General features: G+C 32.5%; 1 protein-coding gene and 1 non-coding gene across 2 annotated transcripts in view; one reads left to right on the top strand and one right to left on the bottom strand.

Moving 5' to 3' along the window:
- The window catches only part of LOC125072341 (atrial natriuretic peptide-converting enzyme), a 135,079-nt gene that overhangs the window by 13,267 nt on the left and 103,012 nt on the right, over nucleotides 1-18,800 (top strand). Inside the window, exon 2 of the mRNA XM_047682985.1 lies at nucleotides 5,886-5,987. Coding sequence (XP_047538941.1) covers nucleotides 5,972-5,987 — 16 coding nt within the window. The 5' untranslated portion in view covers nucleotides 5,886-5,971. The remainder of the gene's footprint in view (nucleotides 1-5,885; nucleotides 5,988-18,800) is intronic.
- Nucleotides 3,586-3,677, bottom strand: Trnai-uau. The gene is given in 2 exon segments: nucleotides 3,586-3,621; nucleotides 3,640-3,677. It is a non-coding gene; the product is annotated as a tRNA-Ile (tRNA).

Genomic DNA, 18,800 nt, shown 5'->3' with positions numbered 1-18,800 from the left:
GTAGCGTTCGTAGCACTAGTGGCGTAGCGTTCGGTGCTACACAAATCATTGTATATTAAGCGTATTATCATATTTTTAGATTTTTATTAAATACGTGTTAAAACTGTTCCAAACGAAGTAGTTGTAATTACTCCGTTACAATGTGGTTTCGTTGTCAAATTTAACGTCGGAGTAATGTAATCTATTAAACGCATGGAGTTATCAAAGTTTTCAAAGTCAATAAAGCCCGAAAAGTGGTGACTCGACAGTCTACAATGCACTTCCATCGTTCACTTGATCATACATTTCAAGTTTCGGTTATGTACTGGTATTTACACTGGCCATATTCAGTATTTTATACGTTAGTCTGGAACCAGAGAGAACAGTTTGTCAAGTACGATTTTAACAAAAGTATATAATGCTACTTTGTTCTATCAATATAGAACAAAGTAGTATTATTATACACTTTTATTAAAGTCCAATTTGTAGAGCTAGTGAATCTCTGAACAATTTCCTATTTTATTTATTTATATATTAAACGTGTCTGAAATAAAGTTGACAAGTAGAAATATCAGACGCGGCGTTTTTCAACTTTTTCGTTGCCTGTGAAGGCCTTCATTTACGGAAATGAAATTGGAAACGTATTTAAAGAGGGACATGAATCGAATGTCAAGCCATGGACAACTATTGGAAAATTTATTTTGTTTATTCGAAATAATAGATTTTTAACTTTTGGACTGATAGATTAATGAAATTCGGAAAAGTTGGTTAACCTAAATCAACGGATAATTAAATTATTCTAGAAGATAAATGCGTTAAAAAAAATGGGACTGTAAATTCTTCACTTGCAATCACTATGTATCGGATACAGGACGGATAGATTGGCAAATACCTCGCTCTCTGAAATATTAACTCGCAAAATTTCATGCAGATTGACTTAAAATTTTACACGAAAATGCCAGCTATAAACGGTTTGAGTGAAACCTAGAAAACAAAATGAATTTTTTGATGGGAATCATTTTTTTTTCTGAAATATGAGCGAGAACGTTGCGTGGTAAAAAACGAATTTTGCGGTGGAGCCGTTGCCTCAGGAAATGAAATCGGTTGGCTATTCAAACAGGGTTGCACAGCCCCTCACCGCATTATTTGATAGGTAGCATATTGTGCAAACTACTGGTGCCGTGCTTAACTCGTTCAACTCGAAATTGAAGCCTGCATAGAATGTTTAGAATAATCAATGTCTCTATTAAAGCAATCATTTAATTAAATTTCGATAAATAAATCAGTTAAATGAGATTATGTCTATCTTTGTGATATGAGATTATGAGATTTTATAATCTCCAAAAATGGGATTTTTTAGTTAAGTTGATGTTGATTAGTGTAACGTTAATGAAATAAAAAAATAATTATTAAACAGTACATTGTCTTTAGCACAAATTGTACTAGACTTAATTTTCCGTGCGGTTTCACTAGTCATGAACTAGGCTTGACTCACTCCCCCTCAACTCTTTTTCTTTTATCTTTCTTAATAAATGGTCTATCATATGATAGATAAGAGCGTTAAAACAAACAGACGAACGAACTCGATGGCTCTTTTAAAACATTGATGTGTTGAGTCTAAGTACTATTTTAAAGCTTAAAACATACAAAAAATAATAATATAAATTTACGTAAAGTTAAGCACAGTCCTCTTCGCTTGTATCGTAGTAGAATAAACAGCAAATAGCTAATACTGCGAACGAGTTTCTCTGGTCCATTGGAGTCCATTGCTTTTATATCGAAGGTTCTAGCCAAAGGCATGTTTGATGAAGCGATAACAATCTTTCTCATATGAAAAAAGAGGTCGATTTTACCGCTTTGATTATTTAGACTAAAGCTTGCAAGACTACTGAAACTAACGCAAGTATAACATCATTAGGATTTATGATAAATATTTATTTATTTTATAGCAGCTATAGAACTAGCACTGTTTCGAACTCGATGATTTCGACAAACTAAAGGAAGCATCACTGAATTTTCATGTGTTTAATCTGTGTTTATAATTTATCTAGTACTCAGTGGTGAAGGAAAACACCGTGAGGATCCTATAAGTGTCTAATTTCAATGAAATTCAAGAAATGACAATTGTGTATATTAAACCGAGCAGCGTGGTTTAGCTAGAAGCCTTCTCTCCTCGAAGTTGGCCTTAGCCCAGCAGTGGGACATTTACAGAAAGAAGGCAGGCAAAATTAAAAGCTAAAGTGGTTAATCAAGTACCACCCCCACCTAGGTACAAAATAAAAGAACACTCTTTTAGTTGTTTTTTATCTCGAAAAAATACTGACCTAGTTCGAATGGATACTTTCAGTTTTCATGTTGTTGTGAAATCCTATTTTAAAATTCCATTCATCATTCGCTACGTATGTAGTCTGTGGTGAAACAGCATCTATCATTTTTGGCGTGTCCTATTCGCCCGCCATATTCTGTAATGAATTCATCTCGCCGGCAGTCATCTACAGATATTTAATTAACGCATTTCAATTAATATTTTGAACATTATACATGACATGTGTTATAAGCCTTTTTTAAGCAATTAATGTTTGTTACCTCAGAACTCCGTCATATATGAATCGTATTGGTTTGTTTTTTGTTTGGAAGGGTATTTCCTAGTTAAATTTAAAGAAACATTACCAATACTTATGTAAGAAAAAATACGCGAAATATTTATAATATGCTCGAATTTTTTTTATAACTCGTTTTCTCTGAGTATTTGACGTCGTCAGGTTGTTGTTAAAATTTTATATTATAAAAATTTAAGCCGAAAATCAATATTGTCATTAAATGAATAAAGCTTCTGAAGTCAAACTAGGAAACTTATATGTCAGCTAGCAGCGCCAAATCCAGTGTAAAATATGAATTATAAAGATGAATAGTTACATCAAAACTAGGCCATTGTTGCTGAATTCTGAACATAGATAATAAATATGAGAGAGGAGTCACAGAAACGTCTAAAGTACACGAGATAAAATACAAACGTGAAATTGTTTACCGTCTGGTAAAAATGTTTATTCTTGACAAAAGAGTTCATTATCTTAGGCGCGTTCCAGTTGAAAGCCTCAAAACACGTCGCTTGTAAGAAGGGCAAGGTACGAACCATTAAAGAAGTATATATCTTATATGGTATAGTATAAAGGCTAAATTGCAATGCAATTTGTTTTAGCGTTACGAGACAGCTCATTCAAAGTAGCTGAGTGCAACTGCTATGATTAGTCTTTTGCCTACGAGACAGTATTAGTGTATTGTTCACGAGGCTTAATAAGTTGCAAACAGCGGGTATGACTTTAGGTTGTAAAACTATCTCGGTAAATTATAGATATAAGAAAATTAATATGGAGAATAGCAAGCTTTAGAATCAGCTGTTATGAAGATATGTGGGTGATTTTGATTCTGACTACGACGGAGATCAGCCAGCTGCACATGACATTCGTATAGTACACAGTCTTGCCTCACTCTTAATCGTAGTGTCAGCCCTGAACCATAGTATTCAGGTGTTAGTTAGCCCCTAGGTCAATGAGAGAGTTAAATTTAGAATAGAATATAAATTAAATAGTTTGAATATAAAAATTTTGCTCCAGGTGAGGCTCGAACTCACAACCCCGGCATGTCTCGCACGCACTGCGCTATAAGTACCGTGCGCTGACCGATTGCGCCACTGGAGCTGATAGCTTTGTTGTCAAAAAATCAATGGGTAGAGCTATTGTTGAAGTGCTTTCTTTGCAGGCGATAATATTGTTATATGGAGTTAGTCTCAAGTTAATGTTTTGCAAGAAATAAAACGCTTCTGACATTTAACTTTATATACCGTGGGACGTGCTGTTTACGGAATGTAGTCATGTCTTCCAAATTCGATTCGGGGAGGCATTCTCAACGGGAGGTATTGTAGTTCACAAGTGTATGCGCATATATATGTATGTGTACTCTCTAATCCCTGACTTTCATATTCGTTTGGGATGGTATGACCAGATCGGAGATATTTCAGACATAGAATCAAATTACTACAGGCAACTACAGGAGATCAGTGCCCCTATTTTCTACAAAATCGCTAGATACAATATTGTTTAACAATTTCAATTGTTGATTAATCATCTTCTCAATTCTTCGAAAGCTTCGAGGACAACCAGCCAGTTGCGCAGGGCCCAAGTCCCTGGGTTATGCGGAATTCTTACCAGCTAAATGGCTGCAATGTCTGTCTTTGTCACGGATTGAAGAGGTCAAGGAATCGTGTTTGATATGACGCATCCACAGCACGTGACGAAGACGTGGCTTGACGAAGCATAGGTGATCTTACCGCCTGCAGTCGTAACTTGTGTGTACGACAGCATGAGGCCAATCCGGCTTTCCTTCTCCTCAGGACCAACTTAAAGAAAAAAACGAGAGCAAGACCCCCACCTCACGCATCCAAGGCCCAAGGGTTATTTATATCTAGTTACCAAACCGACGAGGCAGTATTTATTATGTATATTGGGAGTAGTAAATTTAGTCTATGGAAGTAAATTATAAAAGTCATTTGATTGACTTGTCTTTATCGTTGCTTGGTAACAGACACTGACGGTCTCATTTGAGTAGTGTTTTAAGAAGAACCTACCGATATTATTTTTAAAGTAACAGCTCGTATTTATTTTATTAAAAGTAAGAATAACTAAAAAAGTCTTTAAAAATTAGGTCATTTTTACGATTAAATTAACTTAAAATGAATATGATGTTTACGAGACTCGAGAGCAATACCTACTAAGTTATTTTTGGAGTCATTTGAAGCTAAGGCTGAAATCTCTTTGAATTTAAACGTACATTTCAAAATAAACGAATTTATATAAATACTGGTAAGAGCTAATAAGAATACGTCTTAAATATAATGTTTGCGAACCGAAATACGACGTTGTTAAAAGAGGAAACGTCAAAACTATTTGTACTAGCCACAGTCTGTAAGCAAGTCTTTTATATCAGAAAGGGCCTTTGTTTCGTAAGTTCTGTTGCGGTTTTCATGTTAAAATGTACGTTCAATTAAATTTGTTTCAAGTTGTTGTTACAAGATAAAAACTACTTCGAGTTAATTAAAAGAAAACTTATATACAAAGTGATCGACACAAGACGCCGGCAGACGCTGAAAATTTATAGATGCTTAAAGAATTTATAATTGAAAAAAATAATCAATAAATAGCAAAATAAATAAAAACATAGAATTTAGTTAATTAAAAGGAGAATAAAAAGCGTCGCGCTGTTAGCCGTCACGGTGATTTTTAACCCCATGACGCGCCAATAAAAATGCTTCACATATCAAATTGAACGATAATAACCACAGCATGATAAACAAATAAAAATATATTTTATACAAGCAGCCTCTCGATTTTTAAATTTTTTGTGAATGTAAATCGTATTGTTGAATCTTAATTCTGATCAGCGGTTCAGATAATAGATTCTATCAATCAATACCGGTTACAAACTCAGTAGTTATTTTTCCAACCTTTGAAATAAAAAAATATGTGAATCAAATACAATTAATTTTATATAACACATCGTGTCTGAAGTCAACAAGTTCTCCACGCTTATTATCGTGTATGTAGTTTTATGTTGAATAATATGCCTTATTTATTAATGGAGGAAAAATATAATATGTTTGCGATTCGATGTGCAAGTATTGAACAAATCTGCGTTCGGTGCTGCCTAACTGACAAAAGAACATCATAATTTACATAATATTTTCTGTCCAATTATTTTTCAACCATTATTTAACAAACACCGGTCTCTGATAGTTTCATCATCAGACATATATATATATATATATTCGTCTAATTAATTTGTTAATCACACGCATTGTCTCATGCCTTATAATTTGACATGTATTATTAACCAAATAATTTACCCTGCAGGTAAAAGCACACGTCTCGCGATGTTCACCGTATAATTAGACGCTGAAGTCTCTGATAAATGAGAGTTTCCAGGCCTCCCGGACAAGATGGCCTCCTTCAAAGGTATGTACAATTTTAAACCTTATAGCTTTTATTATAGAACTCACTTTCCAAGAAACGTATCGTCTCGTGTAGGAAGTTAGAGCGTAATGCGAATTTTGCCCTGGTTAATATGTACGATAGTATTCATGTCTTTCATTGTATGAAATTTTAATAAGAGACGTTTGTTTTGTGTGTGTGCTAAAAAAATATGCAATTACCGTTATTTCTACGACTCCACGAGATTATATTAATCTTTTATTTGAGATTGAAGTTAATAATAGTTGTTTCTAAACCAGAGCGGATAATAAAATACAACTGCTATTACATTGCACGTTATTTAAAAGACAAAGTGAATTGAATTCGTCAATCTTCACCGAACATTGATTGATATTTCATGTGCTAAGTTTGTACTTATAATTCATGTCACGTTCAAACTATTTCTTCAAGAGGGAGACCTTTGCTCGAGTGTGGGATATCTACGGGGTGTTACTTTGTATTACAACGTTAGTTGAAACTGTCTCCAGTAATTTCCATCTGTAGTTGATCCAATGGTACATGAACGCGTATGAGTATCCTCGTAACACGCATGTTAAGTTTTGGGAATTAAATTAAGAACAACAATTAAGTTATGTGTTAAAAAAGACAACTCTTTAGTTTTCTATAAATGAAAACTCTATAGTTTTTTCATTTAATCGAAGTTCAAATTAATGTATAGTTTTGCATCATTTGATTTATAGTTAAATCAATTATAGTTATATTTGGATACTTCCGCGAGTCCCATGCACTTTTATTCACGAACTATTAAAAGCAGTCTTTAGTTGTAAACTAATTTGATAAGCTGACTCGTCCTTCAATAATCGAATGGGATTAGTATCAGCCAGTCGTAATAGAGTTATTCGATTTGATTTAATTATTGAATTTTCCATGAAAGTGTCGATGATAGACGTATCGCCTATTTGAGTATAAACTTTTTGCGTTTAAAAATATATTATTAGAATTAGAATCTGGTTTTTGTATGACGAAGAAGCTTACATGGCCCAGTGGTTAGAACTAGCGAAAATTTACAGATGATTGTGGGTTTTCAAACCCAGGCCGTTGAATTTTTATGTGTTTATTATATGTTTATAATTTTTATCTTACTTGGTGGTGAAATAAAACAACTTGAGGAAACTTGTTATTGCTGTATAAAAACATGATATCTATCAAACCGTATTAGAGTACTGTGGTGAAATAAATTCTAAAAATCTTTCGCTCAAATATATCCAACCCCAGCAGTAGGACATTACCTTACTTTACAATGAAGAAAACTGGAGATAAAAAATAAATCGCATTGCTTACAACTCAGAATAACCATTATTAGGTGAACTCTTATTTAAAATGTTTTATATGTAAACTAATGGTTCGTTAGGTTTTAACGAACCTAGCACTAGTAGCGACGCAGGCGGAGCTATTTGTAATTATTACGATTTAACAAATAATTAATTTTAGAGAGCGGAATAAAGTTACTGGCCGGTTAGAGAGCTACGGCATATAAGAAAAAAAAAAAAGAAAAACGTAAACAAAACTAAAGTTAATTGTTTTTGACAAATTTCGATTCTAACTTAACTAATGTATACTATTTGTCATTAAAATTTAATTTAAATAAGGTTTCATAATTTTTGCGCCAAATGGAGACGACTTTCTTGCAGCTTACAATGAAATCAAAACAAAACCTGTCATGGGTTACGAAATTCATAAAAAATCTTTTAAATAAACGTAGTTTTGCAGGAGACCCCATAATATGGTTTATTATTCAAGGGGGGAAAAAGGTAGATCTATACTTAAAATTCTAAGTATTATATGAAATTAAATTAAAAATTAATAATAATAATAAATACTCGTGAGCCTACTTGAATAAAGTATATTTTGATTTTGATTAAAATAATTAGAGGTTTTTATATTTTCTGTAGCTAGGATCTTAATAAGAAATTATAATTACCCTTGGGGTAAGACTCGGCAAGGTCTGCGAGCCACAGATAGCAGGCTTATAGTTGTATCATTAGGTATTTTTAATTTAATTAGCTTCATTTCTTTCTCGTCTGGGAATCAACTAATGAAGGTTACCTTTAATTATATTTAATACACTCATTAACCTAAAGTTAAAGTTTATTGCCCACAATATGTTAAGAATTAATATCGTGGACCTTTGACAGAAGTATCAGTATTATTAGATTTATTCTCAGACTCAGGCGGTCTATGAATTTATATCTGCATCTACACATGTACGTATAATAATCTTATTACTAGCTGTGTAACTATCGTTCCGTTCTCAGAAATCCACCGAATTATCTTATAGAAGATTAGAGTTTCTTGGAGCATTCAGATTACATTGCTTTTCCCGTTAAGACCTAGGTCACTCACGGCATACTATGGGTAGGAAACATGTCTTTGAGATGCAGTTTTAGGAATCTACATAGTTTTTTACGAAAACTGCCACAATACCTTCTATTGTAAAATGTTTAACCAAAACAGAAGCTTACATGTAACACTACTGAAACATTATTTACAATAATTTAAATATATTTGAATACAAATTTCACATATTGCTGCTAGTTAAGCCTAAGTATGCACACTTAAAAAATTAAAGCAAAGACCCATAATATAGAAGTACTAATGTTAATTTTTACGACTCCAATTAATTAAAAAAGGGTGACTATTAAAAAATCAATTAAAACCTTACCTTTGAAACAGAAGTCTTAATATTGATGTCGTGTAAAAATAAAAGGTACCGAAAAGTCCAACTAGATTATTTGGTTTAAATGATTGCCGACGCATTTGCAAGCACCCGGTGTTGCAGATGTCCACGGGCGGTGATAGTCACTTTCCATCAGTTGAGCCTCCTGTCTGTTTGCCACCTATAACATAAAAAAAAATGAAACCCTGCGAACAGTTCTTATCTTTCAGAGGGTCAATTGTACCTAATATCCTTATAAGGTAAGTTGTTACGGTTATTACATGAAGCTGCAGTGAACCCTTGGTCAAATTAATATGAATAGTAGTTTAGTTTAACTAAACAAGCTTCTAGGATCAATCCTATCCTTTTTACACGACGACCTCAATTTTTTTAGGACGTTCGTCATGTTCAATTTCTTTACATTTTTGCGTTCGTTATGTTCTTTTCCGTTGTTATTACATTTTCAATATTATTTTATTTTCTTATAAATTAATTTATTTTAAAAATGTTACTTATGTCGATCCAATATTTTGTTTTATTTCACATTTTATCGCACTAAATTAAAATCATATTTTAGTCAATTCTACCCGAACATATATACATAAACCTGATAACTGTTTCAAATAACTAAAATATAATTATCATTGTACATGGAAAATGGTTAAAAAAAAAAAATCCCGCTGAGTTTCTTTCGCCGTCTCTTCTCAGGTCCGAGGTGCTAAATTCCGAACCGGTGGTAGATTTTTGACAGTCAATAAGCAAGTGTAAACACTTCTATATTGAATAAAGATTTTTGACTTTGACTTTGACTAACTCTGAGAGATTTGGAATAGTTTCTTTATAGGATCCTAAAAAAAATGCGAAGTCTACGATCTTTCTGTTGAATTTTTGATCTTGTATGTAATTGTATTTTTTGGCCAAAAAAAAGGTTATTAATTAATTAGTTTAAAGTTCACTATCACGTCAGGATAAACGGTAACGGAGATATTTCATTAGTTCACTTGACATTTATACTTTAACCATAATTTATCGAAGGGAGCATGTACCCGACCCGACATGTTGCACGATGGTTGGAAAAGTTTTTTATTTCTACCCTCTAGGTTTAAGGATTGATAACAAGCATGTGTTTAAATAAATTTAACACATTTTATGACATTAGAGAGTTGGTAAAATCTAACTATTGTGTTGGCTCTAGATCCTGTTTATTGATCAAGGTATTTAATATAAATATGGATATATTTGTTTGAATAGTTTGACCAATTATTATAAAAGTAGGTACATTTTGTTTTTTTATAACCTTTACTTTTTTATTGTAATTCGCCACAAGATGGCATTGCAGGCAGGACAGTGTGCCGAGATTTTTTACTAGTAGTCTATTTAATAAACTTTACGATATGATTACGGTCATATCGTAAAGTTTGTGTCGTATCACACTGGAGCAGCAAGTACAACGTCTTTTTTATATTTATCGCAATAGGGTAGAGGATGTATTGTCAATGTCTTGTGAGAATCAACGTCTAAAAATCTGTCAAACTGTATGAAGTTACTTGTAATAAAATCAAAATTAAATTTTTGACATCAGCTGTCATCGACGAATCACAGTTGAGATGAATATTTTAAGAAAATTAATTAATTTAATGCTTGTATCTGCCTTTCATTTCCAGTCAGTTTGTTGTGGTAAGACTTACCGTTTTATGTTCTTACTCTTCTTATATTAAAGTGTCACTGTTGCCACATACGTATAAGTATTACACTGTATATTCGTATAATAATTGTATGACGTCATCGGAACAGACTAGCGTCTAAGACACAGGCTCGGCCTAGTTCAGACGCTTGCACTTTATTTTATTTTATTTTCATTAGGACAACCAACAGTAGATACAATATCACATCCAAAATAAAAAATTTAAAATAACTTTTTAAAATTATCAAGGCAAAAGTTCTACTACTTACAGGTAGTCTCACCGTGCATTATCATATTACACAATGTACTTATTGAAAATATGAATTAAACATAAGCATAATAATTAAAAATAAGAAATACAATACATTTTTTAAACTATTATATAATAAATAATAATTAATAAGATAAACCATATGATTAGAATTGAGCACAAATGAAATTCATACAAATTGTAATGTTGTAAGTTATGATACATCCATGTACATTATTTGGTCTTGGTTCCTAATATATAAATAAATGTTTCACAAACGGAAACATTAAACGACGTCTGAACTGAAGCGATAGCTGGATCACCTTATTGCCACGAACGTACAGCGTTAGAACTTCGAACTAATGAGGTGAACTTATATTTGCATTCTTAATTTCCAGGCACGGGGCTTAAGTTATTCCTTGATTAAACACATATGAGTAGTTAGTTCTTAATTAAATATTTTTAATTTGTCTAAAATATATATAATCCAAAATTATATCCAGTTTATAGTATACTAGCGACTCGCCCAGCTTCGCACCGGTGCAATGCTTTCTTTTCGCACAGAACTTTGCGTCCTCATATTCTTCTTTGCAGCCTTGTGTAGAACTCGTAGAGGAAAGTCCGGACTTTTATTCTCAAATGTCTCTCGCTCACGTCACACTAAATGAACGTACTATATCGAAGGCATTACGCTCAATAAATCCAAGCAAATCAGCTGGTCCTGATGGCATTCCTCCTCTTTTTTTCAGAAAAACGTGTAAATTACTTGCACTCCCATTAAAAATTATTTATAACACATCTCTTCAGACTTCAACTTTTCCTACAAAGTGGAAAAAAGCTAATATTTTACCAATTCATAAAAAGAAATCAAAGAGCGATGTAAGAAACTACCGACCGATTTCAATGTTAAACGTATTGTCCAAAACCTTTGAAAGTATAATTACCCCAATTTTGTCCCAATATATCAAAACCATGATTACAAGTGATCAGCATGGATTTTGCCAGCGTAAGTCAACCACTACAAATCTCACAACTTACATACATTACATTTCCAGGTGCATGGATAATAAACAACAGGTTGACTCGGTCTATACCGACTTCAGTAGCGCGTTTGACAAAGTTAATCATAAAATCTTAATTTACAAGCTTAGGTTATACGGCATTCATGACCCCCTGCTATCTTGGTTCCGATCGTATTTATCTGATCGAGTACAAAGAGTTACACTCGGTGGTTGCAAATCTCACGAGTTTATTGCAACCTCTGGTGTTCCACAGGGATCACACCTAGGCCCAATATTATTTATCATCTTTATCAATGACATTGCACACTGTATCAAGAACAGCAAATTTTCTATCTTTGCTGACGATTTAAAGATTTACCGCTCTATAACATCCACGAATGATTGCAAATTGCTCCAAGACGATCTAAACTCCATACAAAAATGGTGTGATTTGAATGGAATGGAACTTAATGTCGATAAGTGCCAGTTTATTAAGTTTACGCGAAACAAAAACATAATAAGACATCAGTATAGCTTACAGGGCAAACCGCTCGGGGAAGTTTCGGTAGTTCGTGATTTAGGTGTTATGATCGACGCCAAACTTAAATTTAACACTCACATAAATCATATTGCCACGAAGGCCTGGAAAAACTTCGGTTTTGTCAGACGTAACTGCAATGATTTTAAGAGACCGGCAACTATTATAACCTTATACAATTCGTTTATACGTAGCGCTTTAGAATATGCGGTTGTAGTATGGAATCCGCATTATAAGATTTACATTGAAAGGTTGGAACGCATACAACACAAATTTACAAAATTACTAGCTAGTAGAAGTAACAGTTGCCCTTATAAGGCCGACTATGAATCACGTTTAAAATATTTTGGACTGTGCACTCTAGAAAAACGCCGCGAAATTGCCTCTCTAATTACTCTTTATAAATTATTGAATAACCGCTTGGATGCAACAGATCTACTACAAGATATTGACATAGCAGTGCCACGTACTGCACCTAGACAACCTCTTAAAAAAATTTTCTCCTCTCGAACTTCCAAAACAAATATAGGTAAATACTCTCCACTCAACCACCTCATAAACTTATATAATAAAGTCAACAGTGATGGCATTGACATTTTTCACGACTCACTACCTCTTTTTCGCAAAAAATTAACGCTGGGAGCTTTACTGTGATTGTGATATCTTTACTGTTATATTTAGTTTGTTATTTTCTGCTTAATATTAGAACTTTGTAAATTATGGTATTACCTCTAAAAAATTTATACTATAATTGTTTGTAATTATTGTTAGTTATTTTTTTTACTTCATTTATTTTGCTAATTGTTTAAATGTTAAGTGATTAATAAGCGTGTTATATTGCAGTCTGTAGTATTTATTTAATAAAGTATTGTTAAAAAAATTGTTATTGGAGGCTAACGTAACTATTAATGCTGTATATACCTATTAAGTGTTTGAAATTGTATCTGTCATTTTATCGTATTCTTGTTTTAAGTGCTATATTTCAAATACTGTGGTGTATCGATTAAATTAAAATTAAATAAATAAATGCTGATACTAAAATATACTATAGAATGTCTTTAAATATAATATCATCGTCCATAAATTTGTACCATTAAATAATACAAATCGCTACGTCCCTGCATTTTAAATCTGTAATGTCTTCGAAAATTTGAATTACAATTTAAATTACAAGCAGTAAACGGCCGTATTGGTCTATATTAAATGTACAATGTATTTAAGGTTCTTAATTCGATAAGGATTAATACTGTATTACTTATAATCGCATCGTGAAAAAGTAAAGGATAAAAAATGGTCTTTGTGGGTTAAAACCCAGGCAGGCACCACTGAAATTTCAAGTGCTTAATTTGTGTTTATAATTCATCTCGTGCTCGGCGGTGAAGGAAAACATCGTGAGGAAACCTGCATGTGTCTAATTTCAACGAAATTCAGCCACATGTGTATTCCGCCAACCCGCATTGGAGCAGCGTGGTGGAATATGCTCCAAACCTTCTCCTCAAAGGGAGAGGAGGCCTTTATCCCAGCAGTGGGACATTTACGGGCTGCTTATGTCATATACCGTCGCAGATGTTGTTGTACATCATTTTGTTCTATCACTTAGGGTTCAGCCAGCGTTTGCAATGTAAGTGAAAAAAATATAAACCGTCTTCTTGAATCATTCTATTTATTAAAAAAAATGGATCAAAATCTGTTGCATAGTTTTAAAGATCTAAGCATATACAAGGACAGATAGACAGCGACTTTGTTTTCTACTATATAGTGATATATAAACCCACAAACTCCATTCAACACCGTACAACAACAACTCCATATTTAAATTATATTTTAAACAATTCTATCCATTAACTCCTACTGACTTCGTACTCCTCTTTTATGTATGTGTGTTATCATATATATATGTAATATAGATCAACAAAGGAACCGGAAGAAGGGAGGAATGATATATATATATGTTGAAAGCACTAAAAATGTATATGGAATTTAATTTTAGACATATCCATATTTATATAAATACTATTTGTCGCCCGTGCCTTTGCTTTGCGCCCTTATAGGTCGTCGTGTGAGGTAGGTAAACATGTCATCAAATTTCGTAACAGAAATACTTTCCCATTTATATAATTAGTATAATATATATAATTATAACAATATACTATATATAACAAGTATTTGGACAAATACATTTTAATATTCTTTTCAATCTTTAACGTAGATATAAATAAACTCGAAGCCAATAAAAGCAGACTAAATTATATTAATCATAGTATTTGTGGGAATTAGAACTGTTACAGCTGTGTGGGGTTTCGTTATTTTGGCCCGACGAAGACAATCGAAGCCCGCGGGGCTTCTGTTTACTGTGAGACAGTATTTCAGTTATTACTTACGAACACAATATTTAGAATTGTATCTCGGGGTTAAGTTCTGTTTAAATGAGATTTGTGATTTTTGATAAAGCACAGTCTCGTTGCTTTATTTTGAATGTCTGCGTAATTTGAGAACTAACGACCCGCCCCTGCTTTGCATGGGAGCAATTTAAAATGTAAAAATAAGCAATCAATGTGGAAAAATATAAATAAAATGGAAATGACAGGTAAAAGACGTAGTAAGAAACTGAGTGACTAATGTTATACCAGGATAACTTTCATAGGTAATTTTTTTTAATAATCTTAATGATTAAGCAATTGTCATTGATTACATACATGTACGTTTTAAAAGTAGCTTACAGTTATGTTAATAGGTTTATAAATATATTTTTTGTTATAATTTGTAAATAAGCTAAACGTTTTCAATATTCCGCGCATATAACATAATACCAAAATAACTCGGGATCAGGAGTCACACCTACTAATATATACACGGCGCATTCATTTCTTGCCTATATTTTTTCGTACCAATACAAATTTTGGTTGAAATTTCATTAATAAAACTCCAAGTCTTAACTACAATACGAACCGAAACAAAGTTACAAGTAAGTTACACATGTTCCAAATGATCAAATAAAACAAGTTTACGTATCGAATATACTGTATAATTTTATCGAACATATCCTGACTAAGTTACTGGTCTTAAGTTTGTCGAGTTCCGAGTACATTAAGTAGAATGTTTGAGTTGCAAACAGCAGTAATTAGAGTCGGGTGGACGAGTACCACGTTTGTTGCCATACAACTTAGACCCATCGAGATTTGAATTTGTGAGTTTACTCAACTTGGTCATGTGTAAGTTTCTGGTTATTTCTTTTAGTAACTCTCAAATATATCTATCCAATTTAGTGAACTTCTATCTACACGTTTAAAAATATTATAATTCATTGTATCTATTTATGTTACTTAATAATGTCATGTCGGGAAAAACGGGTGAGAAATGAAAATGTACCGAGAAAGCCAAATTTTGCACATTTCGTGGAGGGGTTTTCCTAAAAAACTTAACTTTGATTTGTCGTAAAAAAGCCTTGTGCAATTTCCGCCGTCAAAATGACCGTCTTTAATTATTATTTTTCACAACAAAAAATATATTTGTTCAACGAATATGTGTTTGATTTATAATTTGTCTGGCTTAATAATTTATTTTGTACTGGAATAATTCCCCAAGCACCCTTCCATCCTTTGTGTCGTGCGAGCGGCTAAATCTGTCACGAGATTTCTCTCCCCGAATTTTTGGCTTTCTCCCTCGATATCTTAATAACGGTGAACGATACGTGGAAAATGCAAACGACCACAATTGTAGATCGTAACAAAAGCAACAAAAAAGTATTTTACAAAAATTGACGTATCTCAACGGAGTATTATGAAAAATGGAAATTTAATCCTTTTTTCAAGATGGTGAAAATTGCACAAGGCTCTTTTGGTCAACAATTTAGGGTAAGCTTTTCTAGGCCCCTCCGCGTAATATCCAAAATTTAGCTTTCTCAGTTCATTTGTATTTGCAAATGTAGATATTGACTGTACTATCAACCAAGGTTATAATATAAGATCAATCTGTACGACACGGGACCGGAGTCTATATAACATAGATATTTAGCGTTATTGAAGTTGCTCGAATCTAGAGTAATGTTAAGCTGATAAGTTGTTTGTTTATTCAAACAGACATATCTTAAGGTCTAACAGTTCTATTTGAATAGATAAATTGGATAACAAATTTGTTGAGAAATGTTATATATTTTTAGTTTACTAAGTGAAGGACTTTGCATGTACTTCTAGGTAAATACCTCCCTCCCCTTATAATTCAAAACAGCAATACTTAGTATTGCTGTGTTCTGGTTTGAAGACTGAGTCAGTCAGTGTAACAGACACGAGGGATATAAAATCTCAGTTCCCAAGGTTGGAGGTGTATTGGTGTTATGAAAGGAATGGTTATTATTTCTTACAGACCCAAATTTCTATCGGCGGTGGTGATTACTTAACATCATATGACCAATTTACCTATAAATATATAATAAAAAAATATTAAAGGACAAGCTTATGAAGCAAGATTGAACCCCAAGGAAGAGCCTATGCTACTTATTTATGCTTAACACCTGAAAACCAAACCCTAAAACGCGAGAGACGCTGCGGACGACTAGTTGGTTAAAAAAACTATAATATATAGTAGGATTCGTCTTCCAATGGCGGTAATTTAATTAATTATTAAATATATATATTTATATCCTTCCGGAAATAGGAAAAGGGGTCGCTCCTTGAAAGATTGGAAGACGAACTTTTGAAATTCCTAAACAAATACTGGATTGATTAACTGACTCAAGACAGAAAAACATGGAGTGAGATGTACGAGGCCTATACTCTTCGAGAGGTCCTTAGTTAAAATTAGATTAAAAAAAACTTTATTATTACTATTAATACTAAGGAATTAAAGAGGCTTAAATAAATATATATTAAATTAATTCTTAATTTCATTTTATTCTACCTATAAATATCTGTAATTGTATGTACTCTTGGTATGATTTTATTGTATCACCGAACAACATAGCTCCCGAGCTGTATACTATATTAACGTCCTATTATACATCTTAATATAAATAATTGTACAGACGATTGACTGAGCTTAAGTTTGTTGAGTTTCGCGTGCATTAAGTAGAACGTTTGAGTTGCAAACAGCAGCAATTAGAGTCGCGCGGACGACTCCGAAGTTTTGTTGCCGCACGGCTTAGACCTATCCTACTTGAGTTAGCTTAGCTTTGTATCTAACATTAACTTTTATAAAGTACTGAACTAAGTTTAGTGTAATAAAATGTTAATGTTATTGACTATCTCTCGCGTAATTGTTTTTGCGTTTTACAAGCTTCTTGTTTCGTTATCGTAATGAGAAGTTAGATTGTTTCTTTTAATGTATACCTATAATGGTGCTAATATTGTGGAAGTCCATAAATCGAACCCTTTGTTTTTGTTTTAATGATTTGATTACACTCATTATGTCCGTAGTTTTTTTTAGTGTTGTCTCACATGAACAGTGCATTTAAAAGACCTAGACCCTAGGTCCTAGACCTTCTGTAATTAAACACTATGTTTTTAGGATTTTTTGTTTGAGAACATATATCACAAAAGACGAATGCCACTCAGTCTTTTCTTGCCAGTCAAACTTTATGCTAAATTCGGGATAGCAACAAATCCTTATACAAATATAGTACAAAAAATAATATAACTGTAAATCGAACAAAAAAATCATCCAAATATATATATATATATGAGTGACGCTCTTATTTAGAATTTATCTTAGTGTTCGTGAGACGTCTAATTATTGTAAATACGGTAATAAAGTACAAATCAAAGTATAATTCTCAAGTTTATTTTATAAACGCTGATAATAATCTAATAAGGGAGTGATACGGGTAATAAGGGAGTGATACGCCTTCGTAGGTGAATAGATCTGTACACAAATATGTAAACTATTTTTTTTAATATTTTTTAGGCATTCATGAAATCAGATTTTATTTATTCTGTGGAAAGTTTTCAGTTTCAATTTATAAATCGATTATTTACATAATGATACGAAATTAAGTAGAGTTAACTTTTCAGTCAGAGTTCTTCGGTAATAAAAGTAAAAGAGCATTATTAACATATTAGTTAAGATTATCGAAATCAAAGTCGATTTCACGGACGTTTAATTTGTTACTAATATACATTTTGCGTATCTTTCGTAACGTTCGTCGTACATACTCGTGTGTTCGGCTTCAGATTACAAATAAGACCAGAAAGGCTGTGTAATGAAATTGATATCATGAGTAGGACATTTATATAAATCTAAGTTGCTTTTTCATTCGACGGTCTTTAGAAATGTAGATCGTAGATTTTGATTAATTCTTTTAAACATTTTTGCGGGATAGAAGCATAAATTCAATTCAATTTCATGATCAAAAATGTACAGGAATATTGTGTTGAATTCGTCACAGCAAATCCTTCCCGGGACATTATATTTGATTCTATACATTAACCTATTCATAAATTGTAATCTCATGTTAAATTTATACTACGCAAATACCTACTATTGAAATCTTATTGCATTAAAGGAAATGATCCAACAGAAGAGTTCACTAAATATACTAAAACGATATCATAATTAAATCCAATATTTGTAAATATATTGAAAATCAGCATGTTTGTTTGTTACATATTTCAAAGATAATATTTACACGATAAGACTTACAGTTAAAAAATTCAA

The sequence above is a fragment of the Vanessa atalanta genome, chromosome 1 (genome assembly GCF_905147765.1).
Source record: "Vanessa atalanta chromosome 1, ilVanAtal1.2, whole genome shotgun sequence".
NCBI classification, from domain to species: Eukaryota; Metazoa; Arthropoda; class Insecta; order Lepidoptera; family Nymphalidae; genus Vanessa; species Vanessa atalanta.
Note: the sequence above shows the minus strand (reverse complement) of the source record. Positions and strands in the feature narration are given on the sequence as shown.